Consider the following 27,789-nt stretch of genomic DNA (forward strand, 5'->3'; position numbering starts at 1 on the left):
ACTGTAGTGCTACAAAGAGGTCGTCGATAGCTCCATTGCACAGCCTACTACATCTCCCCTTCGCTCCACTGGATTTCTGGTTCTTGAATCCCAGATTGAACATTCTCTGAGTCGTTAATTGACGAGCCATACGTCGGGACCTGGCTAGTAATCGCTCGCGCCTGGCACTAAGGTTCGCGCACAGCCATGACCCAAGATCCCGTCATCGGCGACTACTACGTCGAGCCGGCCAATGTCCCCCTGGTCGACTTTCGCATGCTCACCTCGCCCGACGCGGCCCAGCGAGGGGAAGCCTTGGTCTTACTGGACACGGCTTTTCGCGAATGGGGATTTGTTCAGATCTGCAATCACAGCATCGGGTCCGACAAGCTCCACCAGGCCTTCAAGTGGGTAGGTTGTTCGATCTCCAACACCAGGTCCTCACTAACCCGCGAGAACAGGCCGAGCGCTTCTTCGCGCAGCCCTCGGCAACAAAAGAGCTGATCGCGCACCCGGGGACCGGTGATATAGATGCAAACCGCGGCTGGACCAAGGCTGGCCTGGGGTATACCGTGCAGATGGAGTTTGACGAGGACAAGGTGGCCGCCTTCCGCCAGCAAAACCCGGACTGCAAGGAAACCCTGGAGCTGGGCAACCCATTCGATGCGGAGCTGGGCCACAACAAGTGGCTACCGGAGACGACCCTGCCCGGCTTCCGGGGCTTCATGGAGTCCTGGTGGACGGACTGTGCGACACTGGCCCAGGGCCTGTATCGCTGTCTCGGGGAAGCGCTGCGCATTGGCAAGGCGGAGGAGGCGGACTGCTACTTCAGTCGCATCCATTCCGCCAACGACTGCCACATGACGTGGAACTTCTATCCTGCGATGCCGGTGCGGGCTTTTAATGCGGACGGCGCCAAGCGCCTCAACGCGCACACGGACTTTGGGACCCTGACGCTTGTGTTGCAGGACGCCGTCGGCGGCCTCGAAGTCCACGATGGCCGTTCGTTCCGGCCCATCGTGCCCGTCCCGGGCGCTGTTGTTGTCAACGTGGGCGACATGCTCGAGCAGCTCTCTAACGGCCGATGGCGGAGTGCCTTGCACCGAGTGGTTGCACCGGGGCAGTTGATGCAGCCGCACCGCGAGCAGGAGAGCGAGACGAGTGTGGTCGACCGGTATTCCCTAGTCTTTTTTGCAACGCCCAACCGGGGCGAGTTGATCACAATCGCGCCGGGCTGTGAGACACCAGGGAAATGGATGCCAAACATGAGCGGGGACTGGGGCCCTCTCACGGCCTACCAGTGGATCCAAAAGAGGCTGGCAGTGGATTATTTTTGACGCAGTAGTTTACCGTGCTCTTATATGCACCTAAAATCGACTGCTCAAAAAGGTTATGATGCTTACCTATGGTATTCAAGGCAGAATTCCGTGTATTTCGCCTCCTTATTGACGCGTTGGAAGCCGCAATACCATTATGAATTGAGAAATCACTAGTATTTCACATTTAAATGATCAATCCATAAAGGTCTGATTCTTCTCAATCTAGTATCTAACGAAGGAATATTTATATTCCCAGGGGTACCAGAATCACATCTCAGGGACTAGACTGTGGGTATCCAGCTTATTCCAGCAAGAGAAATATGTAAAGAATTCCGAATGAGGAAAGCAGCAAATTATATCAATAACATGGTTTGACCCATTCTCAGAGATGCTAAGAGATATGAATGGTAAAACAAGAGGAGAAATCAGGCTGGATCTTATGGAATAGGTAAGCAGTAATTTATACAGGAACAAATCATGCCGTAGCTTTGCATATAACATACCACATGAATTGGCCTTTGCTGAATTTGAAGATAATGTGAGCAAACCACCCGCAGAAAGCCAGTCCTGCTTCCCAACCATTAGTGCGCCGGAATCCCATACCACTGCTTTTCACCCCGGCGAAGTCGGAAGGCGACCCTCCCATCCGCCGCCAACTTGCGCAAGATCTCCTCCATGAGTGGCTCGACTGCCATCTCCCGGACACGAGGGTCTAAGTTGTCCCCATGCATCGCAGTCACCAACTGCTTGACCGTCAAACTGCACGGGCGGCTACCACTCCCGGGCACGCTCCATGTCAGCTGGTCCAGCGCGGCCAGAACCTGGAACTCGCGCCTCGTCTTTGACGCCAGCTCGGTGGTGATCTTCCCCGGCAGATTGCAGATCGGGGCGCCATGCGCCGGGTAGCCAATGGGGCAGCCGTGTGACTGCATAAGCCGCAGCGATTGCATCCAGGGCCCGAGCTCCTCGACAGCGGCACTGCCGTGCCCGAGGACGTTGTCGCCGGTGAACTGGAGTAAATTCATTATGTCAGCCAGACTCGGAAGCAGTGTGGCGGGGGTGGTGAGGATGAAGAAGGAGGAGGAGGAAGAGAAGGAGCAATGTGGACCGACCATTGCATTTTCTTCTTCCAGGATGAAGCACATGTGGTCGTGCGAGTGTCCGGGGGTGTGCACGGCACGGACTGTTGCGCCCTCCACACGGAACACCTGCCCGTCGACGATGGGTTGCAGGGCCGGGCCGGGCGTATGCTTATAGATGGAGTCGACGAGGTGGGGATACAAGCGCAGGAGGTCGGGAACGCCGCCAGTGTGGTCCCCATGCCAGTGAGTGAGCAGAACATGGGAGAGTGCGGCGTGCGTGGCCGACAGGATGTCAGCAATCAAGTTGGCCCATTCCGGGATTCCCTGGCCGGTGTCGATGAGGAGGCGTCGCGCCCCCGTGCCCACGATATAGGTGTTAGTTCCTTGCAGAGTGAACTGGCCGGCGTTCTGCCCCAGGACGCGCAACACGCGCGGGCTGATCTGCTCGACATCCGCAAGCTCGGGCAGCCTCGAGATCTGGGCTTCAAGGTAGTCTTCGAACGCGCCGATGTTGAGCGCCTTGTTGATTTGCCGATAGCCGCCTTTGTACTGCAGTTTCGGGGCAGAGGCTGGTGGGTCGGAGGCGCCGTCGTCAGCCATTTCCTTACGCCTGTATCCTTTGCCTTCTTCCGTGTATTACCCTGTGCATGCATGAGAAGCTTATAATCTTGGATAGGTATATATCGCAGGGAATGTGAATGGGTGATCTTCCGCACCTCCGAGTGGCAACCTCGGACATGGTCACGGCCATCGGAGCGACAGAACCCCCAGCCTGGGATCACCAGGGGGGATGCCGGACAAGTAACCCCAAAAGCGCACTAGTCTCTGCCCTGTCCTGCCCGAATACCTGATCATGGCGCTCGTGTCTTCCCTGGCGGTGATGAAAGTGTAGCAAACCGAAAGCAGACGCACGTCCATTTGCAGGCCGTGGCTCCTAAGATCTCACAACACCGAGTGTGGAACCCTTGCAGAATTCCATCATCCTACACCCCGCATCTGGTTGCAGTGAGATCGCTGGTCCTCTTGTTTAGTACCTGGCTCGTCTGAATACCCTTTCCACTGGACATCAGCACGGGATCTTTACTAAAGCGCCACAGCATGGTGTGCGACTAATGGTATAAGCGGGAAGTTGCGAACATATCTCTATATAGAACTATAGAGGGCGGAGGACAAGGAGAGTGCAGACGGTAGAAAGTACTGCCCTGAAAAAGTACAACGCGCCCTTGTATGTAGTTGTGCTAGGAAGCATGAATTCTCATAGCTACAGCGTTGGATGACTCTCGCCCTTGCCCGTTCCTACCGGTCCGCATAAGCCTGATACTTGACTTCCAAGGCAATCGCGCCATTGCTCGCCACGGATTTCACCTTATTCACAACAACAAACTTCCCCTCGCTATCACCCACACCATTTACAAGATTGATGAGTTCCGAGATCTCCGGCTCCCGCTCATCCGCCAACTGCAGGAATGATAGGTCCCGGATGCGTGTGAGCACCGCGACTTCGGTGCTCATGGTCCCCTGTTCCGGTAATGCTGGGGCCGTGAGCACCAGCGTGGCCGACTGGCTCATGCGAAGGGCATGCAAATGCGCCCGGAGCTCTGTCTCAATGCGCGCGGTAATGGAGGACGACAACACCCCCGGGATCGGCAAGGGGAAGTTGATGATATAGATCGCCGCGTCTTGGATATGCTGCGGAGTGCCGGGATTGCGGTACTGCACCGTGATATGCGGGTTTGAGCTTCTGGACCGTGTTTTGTCGTACTTGGCCCTGCTCTTGCCGCCTGATGCTGCACTTGGAAAGTGAATTTGGACGGTGAAACGAAGGGTGGGATATTGATTTGCGAGCGCGACCGCTCGGTCCGTTGAGCGCGCTCCGACCTACCGATGGACGCCGTCAGTACAGAAAGAAGGAACCGGGCGCAATTGACACCGGGGCAAGGCATGATTTACCTCAACAACCGACGCATTGGCTGCTTGGAGCGGCTCCAGGCAGGAGAGAATATCCGTGGCAGTATCGGAGACATTGCCTGTCCCGAATCGCAAATAAGCATGCCACTGACGCTCCAGCCGGGGGGGGACCGTCTCGCTTGGATCCAATAAGTGAGCGAGACTGGCTGGGGTATTCCCCAGTTCGTTCTGGGCAGTCCTTTCGCCTAGGTCCGCAGAACGCTGCCGGGTGACGAGAGGCATGTTCAGGGCAGCTGGAGTGGCGATTCTTGCCAGGAACATCATGGCATCGAAATAGGAGGGATTCGTCACAAAGGCGGCCGACAAAGCACTGTGGGCCATGTAGCCTGGTTGAGGCTCCCGCAAGAACCCCGCCGTCATCGACATGCGGACGATACGACAGATGTGCGTCTCCGGCACGCCGACGAGCTCCGCGATATCTTTAATGGAGGCGCTGCCATCCAGCGGAATGCAGGCCGGGACTTGGAACTCTGCTAGCCATCGTAAGCACGCAAGCAGTTGGGCCTAATCATCAGGCAGTCAGAGTCGCAGTGCTCAGATGGCCCTCGTTCGAACAACAATGGGACAGGAGAAAGGAGACGGCGGAATATACCTGGCATGCCATGTGCTGGAGGACATCCGTGGGCCCAGCCACCATGACTTGGAGCTTCGTAAGACTTTCCAGCACCGACTCTCGTGCCCGCTTTGTGTCACCCATTCCTCCTAATGCAGTGAATGGTGATACCCCATGAGCCGTGGCTTCTATTGAACCTTCCGCCGTCTGGCAGTGCGATGCGAGCACCTTGATGGCAGCTAAAAGCTCCCTGGTCTGAGTCTCGAGCTGAGCCAAGCTGGGCATGACGGGAAGCGTGACGTAGGCGGCAAGGGTGAGAGATTTGAAGAAGGTATGGCAGGGGAAGTTTGGTCACTGTGTTGCTAGGTCAAGTCGAAACGGAAATCCTCATTATAAAGCGGGGCTTTCCCAGGGTGCCTTGGCCTTGCCAGTATATTTGACTTGATATTGGCGCAGCATGTCTAATTGCATGAATGCTCTTTTACCTTCGGAAGCTGTCCTGGGCTCCTGGCTTTCGATTTGATGAATCGGGGGATGGCGGGAGGTCGGCAGGGGGGAGGGGGTCTCCCCTGGTAACTATTAATGCCTTTCTTAGTTATGCCCCACTCTCTCTACCCTTTTAGGATAGTAGAATAGTATAATAGTAGATAGCTACCAGCCATATCTAGTCAGCAGCATCTAATCAAGAGTTGAAGTAGTGTAGTTGGACATCTGCTACGTAGCATACTGCTTGCTCCGCAGCTAGTATCCTGCGAAATCGATATGCACCACTCTACTCTTGCAGTTGCCTGCAGTTGCCGCACTTGCCGCACTTGCCGCCGCTATTGGATGGGATTCAGCCCCATTATCATTAGGGAAAGCATGGCTATGCGCTAGCGAGATCCTTGGGATCTATCTGCGGCCAACTATTTGCGCAAACCCTAAGACATTGACTTTTTTTTTACAATGATTACATCTCGCCACTCCCGCCCTCCTACGGTCACACGCACCTGATATTGAATGGTATAGTATTAATACTGAATCCTTATACTAAGGTAGTACCTGTATAACTAGAATAATATATATATGTGGTAGTATTTAATATCCTACTAAGCATTTAATATGCCGCTGCTACTATGACTATCTAATATCCATACTGTTATATCAACGTGCGATATCACGCTATTCGTGGGGATAGTGGCATTTAGTATTACCAGCGGGACGCAGGTAAATATATAAAAAAGGTTATTGTGTTCCTTTTGTAAAACCGTTTGCCCTATTCTCCAACGGGGAATGGCTATCTGTGCCTTAGCAGCGCACCCACACTGGGAACCAGTGTGGGTGCGCTGCACTGGAACCGTAGTTTTCACTGTAACTGTAATGTACCTTTTATATGGCATCACCATATAAAAGGTACATATAGCCTAAGTCAAATATCAGGGTATTCATGAAGGATAACTATATTTTAGATAGTAATATTAGAATTTCATAAGAGAAACATCTTATAATTTAAAAAGCCTTTAAGAGTTTTAACCAAAAATTAGAGCTATAAGAATGTGCAAAGTTTCCCTCTATAAAACTATTTCTTAGGGAAAAGAATAAAGAAAGATTATTTTACCTTAACACTTATAATTTTCCTTTCTAATAATAAAGATAGTAATAAAAGATAGACATTTATATATCTAAATAGTAATAAACTAGAAAAACTAAATATGTATATATCTAGACTAAATAATCTATATGTACCTTTTATATGGTGATGCTATATAAAAGGTACATTACAGTTCTGGTGTAATCTACAGTACTGCTGCGGCTCACCCACACCGCTTGCGGTGTGGGTGAGCCTTAGTCACAGATAGTCCCTGCCGCGGAGGATCTTGCCAGGATCAAGCCAAGGCAAGAACTGTCACAAGTTTAGTGCCATGGGCGTTCCCGCCACGGAAAACGCCCGAAGGGCTTACGACCAGGAAAATCCAGGGAGTAAGACAAAGTAGGCATGGCCTAATCATATCTGGTTGATCATCATGGGTTGCGCGGCGTTGTGCTTGTAGAATATCACACCAATCAACCCTTCTTTCCCCACACCCGCATTGAGGCCACCAGATGGTGATCAGGCTTGATAGTAAGAAATGAGACAGACATAATCCCGATCAGAGTTTGCGACGCATCTTTTCACTCCCAGCAAGCCAGTTGCGGTGGCCATACCTCGACTTGAATGAGGAGTTGTCTCAGTTGTAGTGTGTCTCACTGTCAGGGAGTATGCTAAGCAGGTAGACACATTGGCAAATTAATTATAGTTCTACACCAGCGGAACAAGCTACAGCAGAATGTCCAATCAGAACCTGGCCATAGTTGCTCAGCTCCTGTAGACGCCTTGGTTGTCGCTTCAGCTGATCTCGTTGGTCATCCTCGGCCCATAGCCCGTCGGCCGTGCCAGGATGCCGCTCCCATTGACATCAACAGTACAGCCCCTCTTCAATATCAATCTCCCAGATCAATCGTGGATACACAACCCAGCGCTGTGGTGCCGGATCTGGGTCCATCCATGGCAACTCTGCAATCTGCTCCTGCTCTTCAGGCTCGCCGGAGTCTTTCGCCCACTGGCCCCAAGCTACGGGACAGTTGCAATAGCTGTGCGGCGTCCAAGATCAAATGTACCAAGGAGAAGCCGCGATGCGCACGGTGCGCAAAACGAAACGTGGTGTGCGAGTACCTGGAGAGTAAACGCGCACGTCGCAAACAGGGAACCCGAATGAGAAATCGCGATGCAATATCCCTGATCACCCAGGCTTCACCTCCAACCACCTCCAGCACAACTCCCTCCCCGTGTGAGGCGGAGAGGTTGGCTACACGGGTGATCACACACCCTTCCCCCAAGCAGCATCACCCGGTGAGCTATGCGGACATCTTCTCCTGGACTCCCTCGCTGGCAGATACCGCGACAGCAACACCCACCGTCTTGAACTGCAACTTTGACGACTTCCTGGCCTCGCCGACCTTGATTTCCATGCCGGGCATGCCTGATACGGGCGATCTGGTCGCCAATCTGACCGACTTCTGCCAGCGCAAGGATCCCAGTCATGCACCAGAGATGCTCAACCTTGCCCCGAGCAATGCCTCTGCAGGCGTGGAAACCACCGTCGACCCTCCGCAAGAGTCGTCGACCAACCAGGCATCGATCCCCGAGGCGCCCAACACGGGGTCAGCGTGCTGCTCCATCAGCCGTACTTTAGGCCTCTTGACATATTTCCCCACCTCAGCCCCCGTGCCGCGCCTCACCACTGCACAAGGATCACCCTGCCCGGGCGAATCTCCGACCATTCAGTCGGTAGTCGCCCGCAATGCAATGGTCGTCCAGACCCTCAACGATATCCTACAATGCGGATGCTCCGAGGACGGGTATCTCCTTGCCATCCTATCCGTCGTAATCTTGAAAGCCCTGGGCTGCTATGCCGCTATCGTACGACAGCTCCCAAGTTTCGACACCAACAGTCCATTCTGGGACGCTCCAATGACCATGACTGATTCTCTCACCGACTCGCATTCGTCTCCGTCACATTCTGACCAAACCCAACGAGTTCCTCCCGGCGGCACGGCCCCACTCGGCTACGGGGGAGAGGGCGAGGAACAAACTCGCATGGCTGCGCAAGAGATCCTCAGCCAACTGCATCTTGTCCAGCGTCTGGTGAATACCATTTCCCACCGATTCACACTCTACGGCGAACGCGAGAGTAACACATCATCGGCCCCGAGCACGGTCTCCAATGACAACTGTGCGGACTTGCCTTCAAGTATGGAAATCCTGTATCCGTTTCACACCTCATTATTCGAGCAGATCGAGGGCAATGTGCGCAAGCGTCTCCGAAACCTGTCCGCCGAAATTTTAGACATCCTTCGCTACTGAAACTATGATGAAAGGTTGACGCTTCCTCTTTCCTTTGTTCCTTCTCTGGTCACTTGTTGAAAGTTTTCTTCTTCTTTATTTATTTTTTTTTCCCTGAGCTGTTGGAATGGGAATCACGATTTCCATGTTTTCACAGATCATAAACCCAGATACATGCAAAATTCCCTGGGTACAAGCAGCGTGTTTGCCGATGGGAAGGAGCATTTTGGGGAGAATGGCGGGAATGGCCAGAATGGAGAGAATGGCGAGAATTAGGATTAATAGATGGTATCTAGGGTTTGCGCTGTCATAAATTCGGCGTTGCCGCTGACCATGTTAGTCTTTTATGTCTTTCTTGTAGTTAGCAAGTTCCTCAGATCTACTCGAGGGCACATGTAGCGCAGGCGCCCTTCATGGATCTATAGCTACATACCAGCCGTAATAACTCAATCTTGATTAGGGCATAAAAAAGGTTCAACTCCCTCGCGCAGCGACAGCAACAGGGCCCCCATTATCCTGCAGGTATTTTTCATATTTCGGCCCGAAGTCCTGCAAGAACGCCGTGTCGAGCATCTCTTCCAACCTGGCTACCTTTTTCCCATCTTCAGTAAAACTCACAAATGCCGAGTACTCCAGATTCCAATCTCCCCACGGAAGATTTCCTTTGGACACAGCGTATATAGCAGCCTTGTTACTCCCTGGGTCATGGATGACATGGCGGATTGTAAGCTATTTCAATTAGCATGTCCTGTTAAATCAAATCCCGCTAGGTATCTACCTCGTATGACTCGACTGTCGCAACAAGGGCGGGCAAGAGAAGTTCAACATCAGGCCGTGATCGAATGGGAATGCCTTGGCCGACAGGGAGGGTGACGTGTTCAAAGTCGTCGGAGAAGGTAGAGATCCATTCCTGGGCATCCCATTTCTTCCAGGCCAAGATGAAGCGCTGCAAGGTTGCTGCTTGAATAAGAGCGGGGGCTGGCATTTTAGTTCGGTGTGTCAGTGAAAGATAAGGTCCGTTTGGACCTAATATTGATCTCAACACGGATGAATGTATGTATATATATGGAGGAACTCCGCTGTAGCCCGATGTCCGATATTGGCCCATATCATCATTCGGCGTTTCGGGAAACGGATGTCGGACAATTAGCGGGAATTTCGGATCCGACCAAGTACCAACACCAAAACAGATTGACGGCACTCTGTAAGGATGGAAGGAATGCAGAGGATCCGAAGATTAAGCAGCAGTGAGATCATGTACAGGCTATGTGCTAGCCTAGTCAGGGAGTAATATAATATACTCATAATAATATAGTTAAAAACTATATTCCTTATTGTGAATGTTACTCTCTTGCCTATACTTCCAAATCAAGCTTAGCACCTCATGCACCATCTTCTTCAGTCTGGCAGATAGCTTCATCTTAGATAGTTTAATAATTAAGTTATATTATTATTCCATTATATTCTCACAGGTTATAAGCCCTTATAGCTTATTATAAGGTAACTTTTATTATCTTCTCTATTCCCTACTTCTATAGTTAATTTAAATATATTTTATATACTTATTCTTATTAGTTAGATTAAAATTCTAGCTTTATAGATCTATACTACTCCTCCTTTCTTTTATAGTAATTCTTCTGCAGAATCTAGCCTAATCTATTAAATTAAAAGCCTCTAAGGTCCTTATTTCCTTCCTTAATTAAACTCTATATATTAAATTTAGCTAATTATAATAGATATTAATATAAAGCTATATAAGGTCATTCCTACCCTTAAAGGTAAGTCTAACTAGTTAATCTAGATAGAAGTACTCTAGGGATATCTTTATAGTAGGAATACTAATTACTAGAAGCTCCTAAAGTATAAATATATAGCTCTTACTTAGCCTATACTATATAATATTATCTATAAATATATATAATAAAGTCTTATTTATAAATATAAGGAGTAACTAGCTTAAGAATAGGCTACTAGGGGCCTCTTAGCTTCTATAATAGTAAATACTACTAGGGGCCCCCTAGCTCCTATAATAACTAGCTCTACTAGCTCCTTAGCTTCTATAATAGCTACTATAGGCCCTTTCTAATAGATAATAGCTACTATAGCCTTAAGTTAATTAATAGTAATAGAGAGTAATATTAATAACTTAATTAATAATTAAAATATCTAGAATTATTAACTTATAGAGTATTATAAATAGTAGAATAAAGTATTTACTTATCTTAACTATTAAGTACTTATAATACTCTATACTATTATTAATAATACTATAAAGATATATATCTTTAGCTTTATTAATATAGTTCTAGCTTTTAAAAAGCTTTAGAGCCTTTATAAATATAGTAGTAGGGATAGTCTCTTCTTACTCTAGTAGAAGCTCTATTAGATTAAATATAATTTAAGTAGTAATTATAATATATTTCTATAGAAATAGTAGGCTATAATTACTAAGATATATACTTTTAATATTCTTCCTAAGTAGATTAAATACTATCTATTCTTATAGTCTATTAAGGATATTCCCTATCTTAATAACTTTATTATAAATATAGAATTATTAAAAGTAGGATAATAGATTAATCTATATAATATCTACTTATAGTTCTAATACTTTAAATTTAAATGCTATGCTACTAGTGTTAGTAGATACTAATCTAATTCTAATTAACTATTAGTTAATTTAGTTCAAGGGGGGCAGAATAGCTAATATAATAGATATAGAGATAATTAAAATTAATCTAGTACCTCTTATTCTAATTCTAATTCTAATTTAAATTAATCTAATTAATACCTATCTGATAGCCCTATAGCTAAAGATCTAAATAATAAAGATGCTAGTATTATCTAGTACTATTATTATAGTAAGTTTAGTAGTTATCTCCCTTCTATATATTACTTAAAGAATACTAGTTCTAATCCTTCCACTACTAACTCCTTATAAAGAGGAAGCTAGAGAGGGTATAGCTATAGATATAGTAGATTTACTACTAATATTACTACTTCCTATTCTACTAATTAAATAAATAAAGATTATAATAAAGAGACTAATTAGATTATATTTAATAGTAATTCCTTATAGTATAATAACATTAGGCTTTCCTGCTAGTAGATATAATATAATAAGGTTAGCATAGTTAACTAGGACTATCTCTATAACTAGATATTAGATTCCAGGGCTAGTAATATAATAACTCTATACTATTCTTTATTTATTAACTATTATAAGCTTATTCTCCTAGTCTATATAGCTACTAGCTAGATCTTCTAAACTAAAGGCTATAGTACTATTATTATTAATCTTACTCTTCTAAATAGTAATAAATATATTAGATTAATTATATTCCTTAAAGTCTGGTATACACCAGCTCTCACTTATAATCTAGTTTTTATCTAAAAGCTAGTAGAACTAGGTATTAATATAGTCTTTTAGAATAATAGTAGTATTAAATTAATTTATAATAGCTTAATTAAGGCCTTTATTAAGATAATTTAGAACTATTACTTCCTCTGCACTACTAGCTATAATTCTATTAAGACTATTAAATAGCTATAGTAGGCTGGCAGGCTATCTAGCTTAGAAGATATTAAATATATTTTATACCCTAGATTTAAAGCCTTTATTAATATAATAATTATTAAAGATCCTAAGCCTATATCTATTTATCTTGCTTACCAGTGTACTACTTACTTATCTAAATATTATCTATATATACTTCTAGACTATATTACTAGCTTATATCTTAAGAAAGGGGGGTTATAACTTCCCTATAGCCTATATATTATTAGTAAAGGTCATTAGCTTCTATACAGCAGGGATAAAATAATCTATTCTAGCCCTAGTAAATTCTTATATATTAATATCTACAGACCTTTCAGCATCCAGGCATATAGCAGAGAGATATATTTCTTAACTATTATAGATAATACTATATAGTTCTGCTAGGTCTTCCTACTTAAATTATAAATAGAAGTCCTAGATAAGCTTATCTAGGTAATTAACTATCTAGAGATATAGTTCTCCTATAAAGTTAAATAGATTCAGGGTAATAATGCTATAGAATATAAACTAATCTATTTATATATCTTAGATAGGGGTATTATCTAGGACCCTACACCTCTCTACACTCCTTAATTAAATAGTATTCCTAAGATAAAGAATTAACACTTAATTAAGCCTATTATATCTATTATAGCAGAGAATTAACTTCCTAAATATCTCTAGGGGCATCTTATTCTTATAGTTAATTACCTATCTAATTACCTCTTCTATTCTAAGATAGGCATGACCCTCTATAAAGCTCTCTATAGCATCTAGCTAGATATCTCCTATTAGTATACCCTAGGCTGTAAGTACTAGGTATTAATACCTAAGGAGTAGTATAAGAAGCTAGATCTATATATATCTAAGGGCTAATTTATTAGCTATATAGAGGGATACTATAAGGTCTATAATATATCTATTAAGAAGATTATCTAATCTTATAATATTATCTTTACTAAAGAACCACCTTTATCCAGTAGGTTAGAAGTGGCCTATAATCTTAATTAAATTAACTAATACTATAAGTAGGCTAATAATGAGATAAATTAACTACTAGAATAGTATTATATTCTAATTAAATTCCTTAAGATAAGAAATAGTGGATTCTTAGCTCCTATATAGCCTCTAATTCTAATCATTCTAGCCCTAGTACTATCTAATTCTAATTCTAATTCTACTACATCTAAGATACCTAATTAGCTAATCTAATATAAATCTATAAATATTCTTCCTGATCTCCTACCTCCCTCTTATAATAATCATAGCCTTCTATAGCTTCCTAATACCTCTAAACATCCTATTATTAAATAATTAGCTAATTATAATCTAGAATAGCCTACTCTAGCTAATAAGAGCCTGCAGATTCCTTCTCTAGGATCTTCTATAGTACTAGAGGTAGGTAGCCCTTAGATCTCTAAGGATCTTCCTTTATATTATTTTATATATATTTAGAAACCTTTATATTACATACTAGAAGTTATGGAGGGCCTATCTATATACTTTAATAAGCCTTTCCTATTTTAGCTAGTTTAAATAGTGGATATATAAGTTCTCTAGGCTATTATTAATTATATTCTAGATCTAGTTAATAAAGTAGAGGAATAATTACATACCTATATAATTAAATCTGCTATAGCTAATCTAGATATCTTATATAATCTATAAAGAGATAATTTCCTTCCCCTTATATATACTAAGGCTGTTACCTATAAATATAGATCTAAATAGCATCAGTCCATCTATAAAGAAGTAGTAGAGTTAATCTATAATAGTACTTTTTAGGTAATTAACTAGTAAAAGGGAATAAGGCTTTTACCTCTAAAATAGATATTTAAAATTAAATAGGATAAGACCCTTAAGAGTTACCTAGTTATCTAAGGCTTCTACTAATATAAGAGAATTAATTTTAATAAAGTCTATATAGCTATTATAAAGCCTATAAGCTTTAAGATATTTACTACCCTTACTACTAGGGATAGCTAGCTCCTATAGTATATTAATATTATTACAGCCTTTCTCTATATACTACTTAAAGAATCTATCTATATATACCTTCCTAATAGAATAAAGTAAGTAGATAAATATACCTTACTTATAAAGATACTTTATAGTCTTAAGTAGTCTTTCTATAAATAATATTAATTAATATATAACTTCCTCCTATCTATTAGTTTTAAATATATATATATAGATTATTTAGTATTTATCTAAAATAGCATAGCTTTACTTATCTATATTAATAATATTCTTATTCTCTTATATTCTAAGGAACTTATTAATAACTTCTTATCTAAACTAGGCAAGTCCTTTAAGTATATAGATAATAGAGAGGTTTTAGTCTATCTAGGAATTAATATAATTAGATAAAAGGATGGTATCTTCCTCTATTAATCTAATTATATTTAGAAGATTCTAAAATAATTTAGAATAACTAATTACTATTATACTATAACTCCTTATAATAAGAAGGAAGTTCTCTCTAACTATAATTAAGTAGCCTTATAAGAAGATATTCTTCTATATTAGAAGATAATTAATTTACTTACCTAGCTTATACTAGGGACCTATCTAGATATTATCTAGGCTATATCTAAGCTTACTTACTTTACTAGGAATCCTGGCCCTAATTACTTTATTATAGTAAAGCATATATTTCACTATTTAATAGGGATACTCTTACTTATACTATTCTATCCTACTATACTTAGTAATCTTAATAGCTTTATTAATGCTAATTAGGCTAGTCCTTACACTATTAAATTAGTTTCTATATCTAGATATATCTTCCTATTAGGTAATTTACCTATCTTATAGTACTTAAAGCACCAGACTAGCATTACTCTCTTATCTATAGAATTAGAATATATTACTATAGCCCTCACAGCTTAGGAGGTAATCTAGCTTATATTACTATTATCTAAACTCTTAGTCCTTAATAGGGTCTATTATTATCTCCCTATATATATTTATACTAATAATCAGGGGGCTTAGTTATTAAGCTATAATATAGAGTACTATACTTAGACTAAGTATATTAATATTAGATATCACTTCCTTCATTAAGAGGTGATAGCTAGTAAGTTAGAATATCTATATATATCCACTACTAAGCAGGCTGCTAATAGCCTTACTAAGCTACTTATAAAATATAGATTTACCTAATTTATTAAGTAACTTAGAATAATTAACCTTCCTAAGTCTATCTCACCTGCCTAATTAGGAAATTAGATAAGCACATATATTAACTCTAGCTTAAAGTAAGGGGGGTGTGAATGTTACTCTCTCACCTATACTTCTAAATTAAGCTTAGTACCTCATGCACCATCTTCTTCAGCCTGGCAGATAGCTTCATCTTAGATAGTTTAATAATCAAGTCATATTATCATTCCATCACGTTCTCACACTTATTGTATCTCTTAAAAGTACAGGGATGTTATTAATATAATCTAACCACTATCCTATGTCACATGATATACTTAGGTGCCTATATTTAGGCTGGCTGTAGGGAAGGGAAATCCCATGGGAAATCCCTTCCCATTGGGAAATAGGAGTTCCCATTTAATTTCCCTTCCCATTCTGGGATTCCCAAGGGATTTCCCTAGCTTATTAAGTGGGATGGGACTCCCAAATAGCATGATCTATTTAGAAAGGGATAATTATATAGGATTTCCTGTATTAATAGGTATCCTATCCTTAGAGTTGCATAACCAAACTGCTAAAATCGAATCCGACCCTCACTGAACTCGCAGCGGTGAGGGTTCAGTTCCTAGCCTAGGGAATTGCTTCAGTTTCAGTTTAGGTAGGGTGAAACCAATTCGAGTTCAGTTAAAACTGTCAGTTTCGATTTTTGAGGTTTTATCAGATTTGACTAACCAACCCTCACCATTTTGGATAGAAATCACTAATTTCTAGGATATATCTAATAATTTTGATATCACTAGATAGCCCTAGATCTAGGCTATCTAAATATATAAATATTGATTCAAAATACCTAGTGGTTAGTGAGATATAGGGGAATAATCATTTCTGTCACAGGTTAGTATGAAAGTGGTAGTGATTTATATATATATGCACATCAACCTTCAATAATCACCATGATCTAAGGATGATTTTAACCACCATCCATTTAACCCTATAGATATTGAATCAATCTTTTAGATATAGATTATTATGATGATAAATACTATATATTTCATATAAAAATATTAATTTTCTATAAGTATAGTAATAGTATGGTAGATAGTATAGTAGTCAATGATTATTTGAAATTTTAAAACAGCAAAAATTCACTGAATGATAGCGGTTTAACTCGCCCAAAATCAAACTGAATCTAACCATGGTTAGTTAGTAGGGGCCTAGCTAGGCCTAGCTAGGCCTAGTAGTAGATTTTGTAGTTAAACTCACACTGAATCAGAATAGATCAGGTTTGATTTTAATTTCTAAAATTTTGACTCAAAATCACAGCAGTTCAGTTCTAACTGGGGTTGGACTCACCCAAACTCAGACTAAATGCAACTCTAATTCCACCTAAAACTAAATAGGTTAGATATTCTACCTAAGATAAAAACTATCCTTTTATTATCTTTATTAATAGGGCCCTGCATAGCATTTATTATATTTAAGAACCCTTATAGGTGTAGAAGCCTGATAGTTACTCTTAGATATATCTAAAATCTTATTCCCTTAAGAGATATATCTAAAACTTTATCTTTTTATTTAAACCTTCCCTTAAGATACCTTAAGTAGATCTTAATAAGCTACTATTACTTATAGATGCAGATTCCTACTAAATATAGTCTAAAGTTATAAAGATTTATCTATATAGCTAGGGGGTCTGATAGACTATTAATAGAACTTATAAGAAGCTAGAGCTATAAGAAGTAGGCTATTAGACTAGATTATCTAGTAATACTAAGCTTTCTAAGTAGTAAGAAAGAATTAAAAAGATAATTTAGGATTAGGAAGAGATAGATAATAAGGCTTATAGTACTATCTATTCTACCCTATCTTATACTATTAGATATAAAGTAATTAATTTAGAATTATCTAAAGCTATTTAGGATTATCTTAATAAGAAATATAATATAATAGTAGATATCCAGTCCTTTAAGGGGCTGTAGATAGCTATTAATATAGTATATAATAGCTATAATAGTATCTAAGATTATATATTAAAGCTATCTCTTATACTTAATAAATTTAATTATAGCCTTAAGGAAGGTAAGTAGCTTCCTAAATTTACTAAGATCTAATTCTTACTCTATAATCTTAGTAAGATATAGGAGACATTCCTTATATCTTATCTTAATAATTACTATAATAAGAAAACTACTATATTTAATAGTATTATATAGATTCTTATCTAAGAGAAGATATATATAAAGTTTAATATATTATCTATAAATATTATAAAAGTATAGAAAGGGAAGAAGCTGGCTTAGAAGAGTAATAGTAATTCTAAGAATAAATTAAACTAATTAAATTAATTAAATTAGTCTAATTCTAATTTAAATAACCAGAAAGATTCTAATAGCAAGGTTCCCTGGGAAACTAGGAAGAACTAGAAATATTACTATTATAATAAAATAGGCCATAAGAAGCCTAACTACTAGGAATTAAATCTAGATAAGAAGCCTAATAAGAAGTCTTTATCTAATTAAACTAATAATTATAATTATGCTTATGTAATAGGCATAGATAATAAGATACTAAATAGCTAATATTTAACTACCTTAATACTTAAAGAAATAATACTTACCTTCTATACTATTAATAATAATAATAATAGAGTCCTTACCCCTACTAATAATAATAATTTAATTAATAATAATAGAATCCTTACCTCTAAACTAAATAAATAAGATATTAAAGATATATAGATAGTAATAATTACTATTAATCTAGCTCTATGCCTGCACACTAGTGCTAATAACTAGATTATTAATTTAGGAGCTACTAAATATTTTATTATAATATCTATAAATTTTATTAATAGCTTAAGGAAGCTATATAAATAGGGTATTAAGATAGTAATAGGGTAGATTATATATTCTAATTCTATTAGAGATATTATCTTATATCTTACACATCTAGGTGGGTATACTAGATATATTATTATTACTAATATTCTATATATCCCCAAGGTGGCGGTCAACCTTCTAGGCACTATTTAATTAGGCTATAAGGATCTAGGAGTTAATCTTTTACTAAATAGTATTATTATTACTTATCTATTAGATTAAATAATTATTAGATATAGAGATACTATCTAGAATACCTACATTCTTTACCTCATGGGAAGCAATGCTGTGATTAAAGCTAATAAGCTAGTTAAACTAATAAAGCTAGATATACTATTTAAGATATAGCTAATAGCATTCCCTTACTACCCTAAGAGAGGTAATAATTAACTATTCTCTTAGTAAGATTACTAGCTATAAGAAGACTGCAAGTAAGCTAAGTAAGAATTAGTAAAACCTTATTCTAATATTAAAACTAATATCTAGACTAGATAGGAGGTCCTAAGTAAGTAATATATACTTATTTTAGATTTACTATATAATAATTATGCTAGTACTTATATATTAAAGAAAGATAAGATTAATTTAATAATATAGCACTACTACTTTATATATTATTAATTCCTAATATCATCTATATATCTAAAATAGTTAATAGAATAGATATTAAGGGACTATTAATACTAAAGCATGCCTGTAAGTCCTATATAATAGCTAATATAATAGTCTATAAGGGGCACATTGCTATATCTCCTATTAAGTAATATAGTAAGTATATCTTTATTAATATTAGAGGTAGATATCTTAATATACCTAATAATCTTATTACTGGCGCGTGCTATTAGATACTTATAATAGACTAGTTTAATTACTAGGTAATGCTCTAACTACTTAAATATAAATATCTTACTTAGAAATATATTAAGCTCTTTATTAAAGAAGAAGAACATGCTAGTATTAAGATATAGACTATCTATATAGATAATAGTAGTAAGTTTATTAAGAAGGAGCTTTAGGCTTAGGCTAGAAGTAAATCTATTAAATAGGAACTTATAGTACTATATACTTATAGTTAGAATCCTATTATAGAATATCTTATATATACTATATTAATAAAGATTTATACTATTATTAATAATAAGACCATTCCGCGTAAATTATAGGGTGAAATTATAAAGGGAGTTATTCTAATTAAGAATATCTTACCTATTTAAGGTAAGAATATAACTTTATATAAAATATACTTTAGTAAATATCTAGATGTTAGTTCCCTATAGATCTTAGGCTTAGTTAGATATCTCACCATTATAGATAAGGTTAAATCTAAATAGGGTATTATAAAGATTAATCTATATATTATTTACTACTATTTAGTTAGCTATACTAGCCTAGGCAAGCAATATATTATTTAGATACTAGTAACTAATAAAGTTAAATAGGCTTATAATATTATTTTTAAAGAAGGAAGTAATCTAAATCTCTATAGAGATTTAGATAATAATTATAGGAAATTTATTAATCTACTAGCTATTCCACCTACTAACTACAATCTAAATAAGGTCACTAGTAATAATAATTCTAATTAAGATATTATTAAAGGCTAGGACCTAACTATACCTAATCTACCTAGACTAGAGGATAGTATTCCTATACTATAGATATATATAGATGCAGGTCCTAGCATTACTAAGGATACTAACTTCCTATATAGAGGCCTCTTTAGTAAGCTAGTTAAGGACCTTCTAGAGTATTCCTAGCTAGAAGTAATTTAGCTTATAGAATAGGGGGTATAGTATATTAATACTAAGGCTATAGAGAAGTATATATAGAATTATATTATTATTAAGTATATATATATTAGTAATAATTATACTAATATTATTAAGTCTTCTTCCTTTTAAGAGGTAATTAACTCTCCTAAAGTAGATAATTAATAGAATGCTATAAAAATTAAAATAGATAATCTTATTAAGTAAGGTAGCTAGGTGCTTAAGATCCTATCTTCTAGCTATAAGGCTATTAAGGGATATTAGATCTATAAGATTAAGATTAGTACTAATAATAAGATTATCTAATTTAAAGTAAGATAGGTTACTAAAGGCTATACCTAAATACCTAAAGTAGACTTTAACTAGATATTTTTACCTATAGTAAAGCTAGCTACTATCTACCTATTCTTTATACTTATAGCTATCTTAGGCTATTATTATATTAAGGCAGATATTAAGCTTATATTCCTATAGAGTAAATTCTTTAATAGTAAAGTTATTTATATAAAATAGCTATAAGATTTTAATAATAAGTCTAGCTATATATATTAACTATTACTTCCTTTATATAGATTAAAGCAATCCACACAGGCCTGGTATCTAGTATTCTATAGTAGTATTACTAAGATTAGATTATAGCTATCTAAAGTTAATAAATACCTCTTCTTTAACATCTATAGTATGCTCCTTATTTTATATATAGATAATATAAAGATTACTAGACCTTCTAAGCAGATCACTAAGGGGGGTATATAAGGCTATTAGTAAACTATTTAATATTTTACTTATTAGCCTAGCTAGCTATTATCTAGACATAAAGATAGACCTAGATATTAAAAAGAGATAATATAAGCTATTATAGTATACTTATCTTTAATATCTTATTAATATATTTAATTTATACTTAGTTAAAACTATAGCTACTCCTATAGAAGAGGGTGCTTAGCTAGTTAAATTAGATAAGTCTATTAAATATAATCTTAAACTTAGAGATAGATATAGAGTAGGAGTTAGCTTAGTTATATATCTAATACTTTAGACTAGGCTGGATACTATCTTTACTATTAGAAAGCTAGCTAGATACACTATAAATTCTAATAATTTATATTTTAAATATCTTATTTATCTTATATACTACTTTTATTAGACCCTAGATATTAGAATTATCTACAAGCCTTATAATATAAGGGATGTTATAAGCTAACTAGGTATTATTATTAGCTATATTAATATAGATTATATAGGATATATTAATACACACTATTTAACTACTAGTTATATCTTTATATTTAGTAATAGGCCTATCTTATAGGTATCTAAGCTATAATTAATTATCTCTTTATCTATATATAAGGTAGAATATATTACTATTATTTATATAATAAAGAAAGCTATCTAGCTAATCTATCTCCTTAAAGATATTAGCTTTAATAGTATTTACTCTATATAGATTAATACTAATAGCTAGCCTACTATAGACCTAGCCTATAATACTTAATTCCATGCACACAGTAAGCATATTAATATTAATTATTATTAAATTAGAGATATAATAGTTAAGAATCAGGTCTTCCTACAGTATCTTTTAATAAATAAGATAATTATAGATCTTATAATAAAACTGCTTAGTGATCTAAAGTTTAATTAATTCTTTAAGGTGCTGGGTTTAGCCTAGTAGAGTACTATAAATAATAGATTACTAGCTTAATACTATAATTATAGATTAACTACCTAATTAGGAAGTGGCTATGACCTTATTAATTAAATCTAGGGGTATATAGCTATACTTAGTATAGCAGAGATCTAATTATATGATCTTACTTAGTAGATAGCTMCTTCCACTATATAATAGTAAACATAGATTTACATATATAACAAATTTAATAAATATCTTCATATCTTCCGCTCCCTATTGATTATTCTACAGATTTTAACCACCATCCATTCAACCCTATAGATATTGAATTAATATTTTAGATTTAGATTAGTATAATAATAATTACTATATATTTCATATAGAAATATTAATTTCTATAGGCATGGTAGTAGTATGATAGATAGTATGATTATTTGAAATTTCAAAACAGTTAACTTTCACCAAATGATAGTGGTTTAACCCGCCCGAAATCAAACCGAATCTAACCATGGTTAGTTAGTAGGGGCCTAGCTAGGCCTAGCTAGGCCTAGTGGTGGATTTTGTGGTTAAACTTGCACTGAATTAGAATGGATCAGGTTTGATTTTAATTTCTAAAATTTCAACTCAAAATCATAGCAGTTTGGTTCTAACTGGGGTTAGACTTGCCTAGTGTTGTTATTTTCATGGGTTGGGCTGGGTTCTCCTATTCAGCTAACCCAACCTGCTGGGTTTGGGCCTTAGAAACCTAAGGCCCAAACCAACCTATAGACCTATGGGTTCTAGGTGGCTTAACCTACTAGGTTTAGTTCTGCTAGGGGGGGTATTCTCCATCTACTTAATCTAGTTAGTATAGGCTAGGTCCAGCTAATAAACCCACTAAGTAATTTTAAATAGGTAAAACTATACTAATATTCTATAAAGATAATAAATATATAATAGTAGAATTACTAATTTCACTATAATATTAAGTAAAATGTTGAGTATTAAGCATCTAGTAGTTAATATAATATATATAATATATTAAAATCTAACTTAGGTTAGATTTCTGCATATAATTTTAAGTTTATAATAATTTTATTAGGGGGTGTATATTTAGTAGTAAATATTAACTTATTAAGTATATATTTCTTAAAGACTTAAAGTTAAAGTATTAAATAAAGAATATACTATAATCTATAATCTATTTAGTTCTATTCACTTTAAGTCATGAATAGATAGTAGTTATTAAATAATAGATAAGTATATATATATAATAATAACTTCTAATTCTTTATACTTAAATTAAACTCTCCTTCTTATTTATTTTTATTTATATATAAATACTCTTCTCTATATATAGAGCCTATACTTATATATAGAGTCCCTCTATATTCTTTTTTTTTATATAGAATAAATTATAATTAATCTCTAGAGTCTTAACCTATTTATATTAATCTAACTTAAGTTAGATTTTATAATAAGTATTAAGGGAAAGAAGAAGAGTCTTAATAAAGTAATATTAGTAGTAAATAATAAACTATCTAATAAAATTAGAGATGTATTACTAGGTACTATAATTATTAATATTTATTATTTAAATACTAAGTAGCTAAATAGTAGGAATTAAGAGCTTAATACTAGCTATATAGAAAATCTCTATAAAAGTATAGAATCTAGAGTTTAGTACTTTAATATAGATACTAGGATAAAGACTAATATAACTTAGAATAATTAGGACTAATTACTAAACTATCTAGTTACTAAATATATAGTAATAAATATCATGCCTATATTAAAAAATAAAGGTAAGATAGTTAAGAAGTAAAGCACCTAGATCTTATAGAAGATTATATAGAACTCTATAGCTAATCCTTCTCTAAGTAAGAATATTATAATCTATAATTAGCTATAGAGGCTACTACTAATAACCCTTAATATAGATTAGTATTAAAAGGCTACTCTTAAATTACTACTTTTAGACTAATAAATAGTAGTAGCTAGGCCCTCTCTATCTATTACTAATAATAATAGCTCCCTACCTCCTACTATTAAAATACTAATAGATAAGGTAAGTAAAATCTAACCTAAGTTAGATTTATATCTATTAACCTATATATAGGATTATATCTAGGCTATAGATATATATTATAATAATATATTTACTATAGAGATATAGATAGCACTATACTTAAACTATTAGAAGGTAAATAATCTAGATTCTAATAGTATCTTTCTAACTTATATACTTAAGGTATTTAAGACTAAAAATTTATAAGAGAAGAAGTAACTTCTTTTATCTAGTAAACTAAAGTAGTAACTTATATAAATACTTAATATTAAACTTAATTAGGTTAGGTGCATTCTCCCTATATTTAAATATTCTAAGTTTAAGAGATTATTTAAGGACTATTATATAATCTTATATAAGATATTATACTTTAACTTTATTACTACTAATAAGATTATCTCTAGTAAGCTTAACTAGGTAGGTATTTTAATATATATATAATTTAGAAATCTAACTTAAGTTAGATTTAGCTTAAGCACTTTAAAGAGTTTTTTAAATTTAAGAAGATTATCTTTAGTAAACTCTTAGCTAAAGTATTAGATATAAACTAGAGCTATATAATAATACTTTTTATCTCTTAGAAGTATAGTATTCTTTACCTACTCTTCTTTCTAACTAATAATAACTTTATTAATAGTATACTAAATTATAGTCTTCTCTAATTACTAATAATATATACTAATAGCACTCTTACCCTGCCTAAAATAGTATTATTTAGGGTTAATTTAGTTATATACTACTACTAATACCCTAACCTTTTTTTAGTCCTATTTAATATTAAGTATTATTAACTTTTTATAAACCTCTAGAATAATCTAGATTTAAAATACCTATTATAGTAGTCCTAGACTATTATAAATAAGGAGCTTAGGGAACTAACTACTAAAGTATTAAAGTATATAATATTCTAGTTTAATCTAGAATAGAGGTACCTTAAGGCTACTTAGAAGACCTTATAGATATTTACTTAGACTAGTAAAGTTAAGTTAGTTATTCTTAAGAAGTTACCTCTTATTATAGATAGTATATAGGGCTATACCCCTAATAATAATACTACTAATATTATAAATTCCCTAATTAAAGATATTTAGGAAGAAGTCTAGACTAAATCTTTATAGAGAGATATAGAGCTAACTAAATAAGTAAGTACTAAATTAAACTTAAGTTAGATTTAAACTAATTTATTCTTAGCTTAATATCCTTCCTAGTTAGAAACTAAATACTAAGGCTTCCCCTAACTAGATTAGCTATTTAGCCTACTTTAAGCTAAAGTATTAGATAAAGATAGTTAAAATTACTATTTATTATATAGGTCTAGCCTTAGCAGGGAAGATAGCTTACTTTAATAATCTTATTAAACTAGTATATAATCTAATTTAGGTTAGATTTATTATACTATTAACTATTTATTAGTAGGAGAACCTAGTGAATTAGATAGCCTAGGGATATTTATTAATAAATATTAATTAGTAGTAAAATCTAATAATTACTAATATATATATACTTAAGACTAATACTATAAAGAAGTTATTTATAGAAGAAGCTAATATTCTTAGGGCTATCTAGGGATACTATAATCTAAAAAAGATTATACTAAATACTCTTAAGTAAGGCTTCCTAAGTAAGATTATTTAGGTAAAAGACTAGTTACTCTATAATAAAATATATTATATAAATCTAACTTAAGTTAGATTATATTCTAACTATATCTAGACTAAGTAGAAATCTATAATAGTATAACTATATTAGTATACTCTAATTCTCTATAGTAATAGGTAGAGTCCTAATTTAGATAATTATAATAAAGATCTTTTAAACTATAACTTAAATCTTAATAATTATACTTAAAGAGTTATTAATAACTATTCTAGATTTACTAAAGTAATACCTAAGAGTATAGCTTCTATAAAGATAACTAAAGATAGCTAGAAGCTTCTTATATATATATAGAAGAACTCTCTAGGACTTACTACCCCTTTATAAAATAAATTATAGGATAGGCATGAGTTAGAAGAGCCTAATAATAAAGAGAAGTTAGAAGAGCCTAAAAATAAAGAGGAGTTAGAAGAAATTAAAGATAATAATAAATAATAGTTAAATTATAATAATAATAATACTAGATAAAAGAGAGAAAGGAAGGATAATAATAGCTAGATATATAAGAGATTAAAGTATAAGTAATATAATATTCTATTACTAATAGATATAATTATAGAAGCTTAGAATTTAGAATATTTACTAATAGATATAATTATAGAGGCTTAGAATTTAGAATATATCTAATCTAACTTAAGTTAGATTATAATTACTATAGTAATTTAGATATCTTATTTCTATAATAATTAAGTAGAACTCTAGTGCCTTATATTTACTTTTATATAGTAAAAAAAATTATTTAAATATAGTAAATATTAAACTTTAGAGTAGAGAGTAAAGCTATCTTAATTTATTTAATAATATATCTTAATCTTTATTCTCTTCTAATTATACTTTAAGTATAATAATAGTTAATTCTCTATTATTTACTATAAGACCCTTATCTACCTCTAGTTATTTTACCTCTTAATATACTCCTAGTCTATCTATATTAGCCTTTTCTTTATTATAGTTAGATAATATTTTATAAGTAAGTATTATCTAGCTAGTTCTCCCCCCTAGCCTTAAAATATTTAGTAAAAAAGGAAAGGAGAGATTTATATTATTTAGTAAGAAGTATAAACCTATATTCTAATTATAGTAGTAGGAAATAAAAGGGGCTAAGGCTATATATTCTTAAAAATAAAAGATTAGCTAGAAAAAATCTTAAGTATCTTCTATATAGATAGATTTTAATAAAGGTGCTTCCTATCCTGATAGAAAGCTAAAAATCTAATATAAGTATTATATTTATCTTCTTCTCTACCCTACTTAGGGTAATAGTAATTTAACTATAAGTTAATATATCTAAAAATTCTATATAGTATTTAGGAAATTATTTTCTTTATAACTAAAACTAGGCAGTCTCCTTACTAACTAGATATATATTAAATCTAACTTAAGTTAGATTAATACTAACTCTTTAGCCTTTAATTATTTATACAGAAGAGGGCTTTAAGAATTAAATTCTTTAATTTATTCTTATAGAATAGCTTCTATTTTAAACTATTAAATATACTTAATTTTAGAGACTATTTATAATAGTAGCTAGTGCGTGTACTCTTAATCTACTAAATTAATATAAAATTAGGGATTAATTAATAGAGTAGTTAAATAAGATTTAAGCTAAGATCCTTTCTCTAATCTCTTACTAATCTAAGATATCTCTAGTAATTAATACTTAGACTAGCTTAGTATAGAACTCCTTTCTTATAATTACTAGATACTTTCTTAGCTCTAATTAGAAGTATTATAAGGTACTTCTAGGGTTTAAGCTAATAAATATTTATTATATAGGTAATAATCTTATATAGGTAGTTATCTTTATACTAGAGAGGGTTAATCTATAGTAGTAGATTATAGTAATTATAATAGATAATACTTTAAATAACTTAATAATAATAGATACTATTACTTATAAGCTTTAGAGTAATCTTTAAACTCCCTAGCTTATAAAAGTACTCTAGAACTCTTTAATTACTAAGATTATTAATTTATAAATTTATATTCTCTATCTTACTTATATCCTTTAACTTACTATTAAGAAACTTTTTATATTTCTTAAGATTAAAGCTCCTAATAATAAGATTAAAAGGATCTAGGATACTAGTAACTAATATATTTAGTTAGATAGATTTATAGTTATACTAAAAAAGATATATAAATCTAACCTAAATTAGATTTTATACTAATAGTATTTATCTCTAGGTTTAAAAATTTACTTACTTTATTAATACTAGCCTAACCTAATATAAAAAATTTTACTATCTTAATTTTAATCCTAAATTACTTATACTTTTATAGGATTATAAGACTTAATAGAACTTAATATATATTATATTAAGATATACTATTAAGCTTTACTCTACTCTTACTAA

At 35.1% G+C, this 27,789-nt stretch overlaps 5 protein-coding genes across 5 annotated transcripts; 2 read left to right on the plus strand and 3 right to left on the minus strand.

Annotated features, from left to right (window-relative positions):
- Positions 1–186: 186 nt before the first annotated feature.
- Positions 187–1,316, plus strand: Aspvir_010196 (uncharacterized protein; the record flags this gene model as incomplete). Its single annotated transcript, XM_043273329.1, has 2 exons — positions 187–390; positions 441–1,316. 2 exons carry the CDS (start codon positions 187–189, stop codon positions 1,314–1,316), a joined length of 1,080 nt encoding a protein of 359 aa, XP_043129264.1.
- Positions 1,317–1,879: 563 nt separating this feature from the next.
- Positions 1,880–2,980, minus strand: tpcB (metallo-beta-lactamase type thioesterase tpcB; the record flags this gene model as incomplete). The annotated part of the gene is made up of 1 exon (XM_043273330.1): positions 1,880–2,980. One exon carries the CDS (start codon positions 2,978–2,980, stop codon positions 1,880–1,882), a length of 1,101 nt encoding a protein of 366 aa, XP_043129265.1.
- Positions 2,981–3,676: 696 nt separating this feature from the next.
- tpcD (trypacidin cluster transcriptional coactivator tpcD) lies at positions 3,677–5,186 on the minus strand (the record flags this gene model as incomplete). The annotated part of the gene is made up of 3 exons (XM_043273331.1): positions 3,677–4,258; positions 4,331–4,852; positions 4,941–5,186. The coding sequence occupies 3 exons, from the start codon at positions 5,184–5,186 to the stop codon at positions 3,677–3,679; spliced, it is 1,350 nt and encodes a 449-aa protein (XP_043129266.1).
- Positions 5,187–7,095: 1,909 nt separating this feature from the next.
- On the plus strand, positions 7,096–8,784 carry tpcE (Zn(II)2Cys6 domain-containing transcription factor tpcE; the record flags this gene model as incomplete). The annotated part of the gene is made up of 2 exons (XM_043273332.1): positions 7,096–7,102; positions 7,178–8,784. The coding sequence occupies 2 exons, from the start codon at positions 7,096–7,098 to the stop codon at positions 8,782–8,784; spliced, it is 1,614 nt and encodes a 537-aa protein (XP_043129267.1).
- Positions 8,785–9,237: 453 nt separating this feature from the next.
- On the minus strand, positions 9,238–9,748 carry Aspvir_010200 (nuclear transport factor 2 family protein; the record flags this gene model as incomplete). The annotated part of the gene is made up of 2 exons (XM_043273333.1): positions 9,238–9,492; positions 9,542–9,748. 2 exons carry the CDS (start codon positions 9,746–9,748, stop codon positions 9,238–9,240), a joined length of 462 nt encoding a protein of 153 aa, XP_043129268.1.
- Positions 9,749–27,789: the final 18,041 nt, after the last annotated feature.

Source organism: Aspergillus viridinutans (genome assembly GCF_018404265.1).
Source record: "Aspergillus viridinutans IFM 47045 DNA, scaffold_9, whole genome shotgun sequence".
In the NCBI taxonomy this organism is placed as follows: Eukaryota; Fungi; Ascomycota; class Eurotiomycetes; order Eurotiales; family Aspergillaceae; genus Aspergillus; species Aspergillus viridinutans.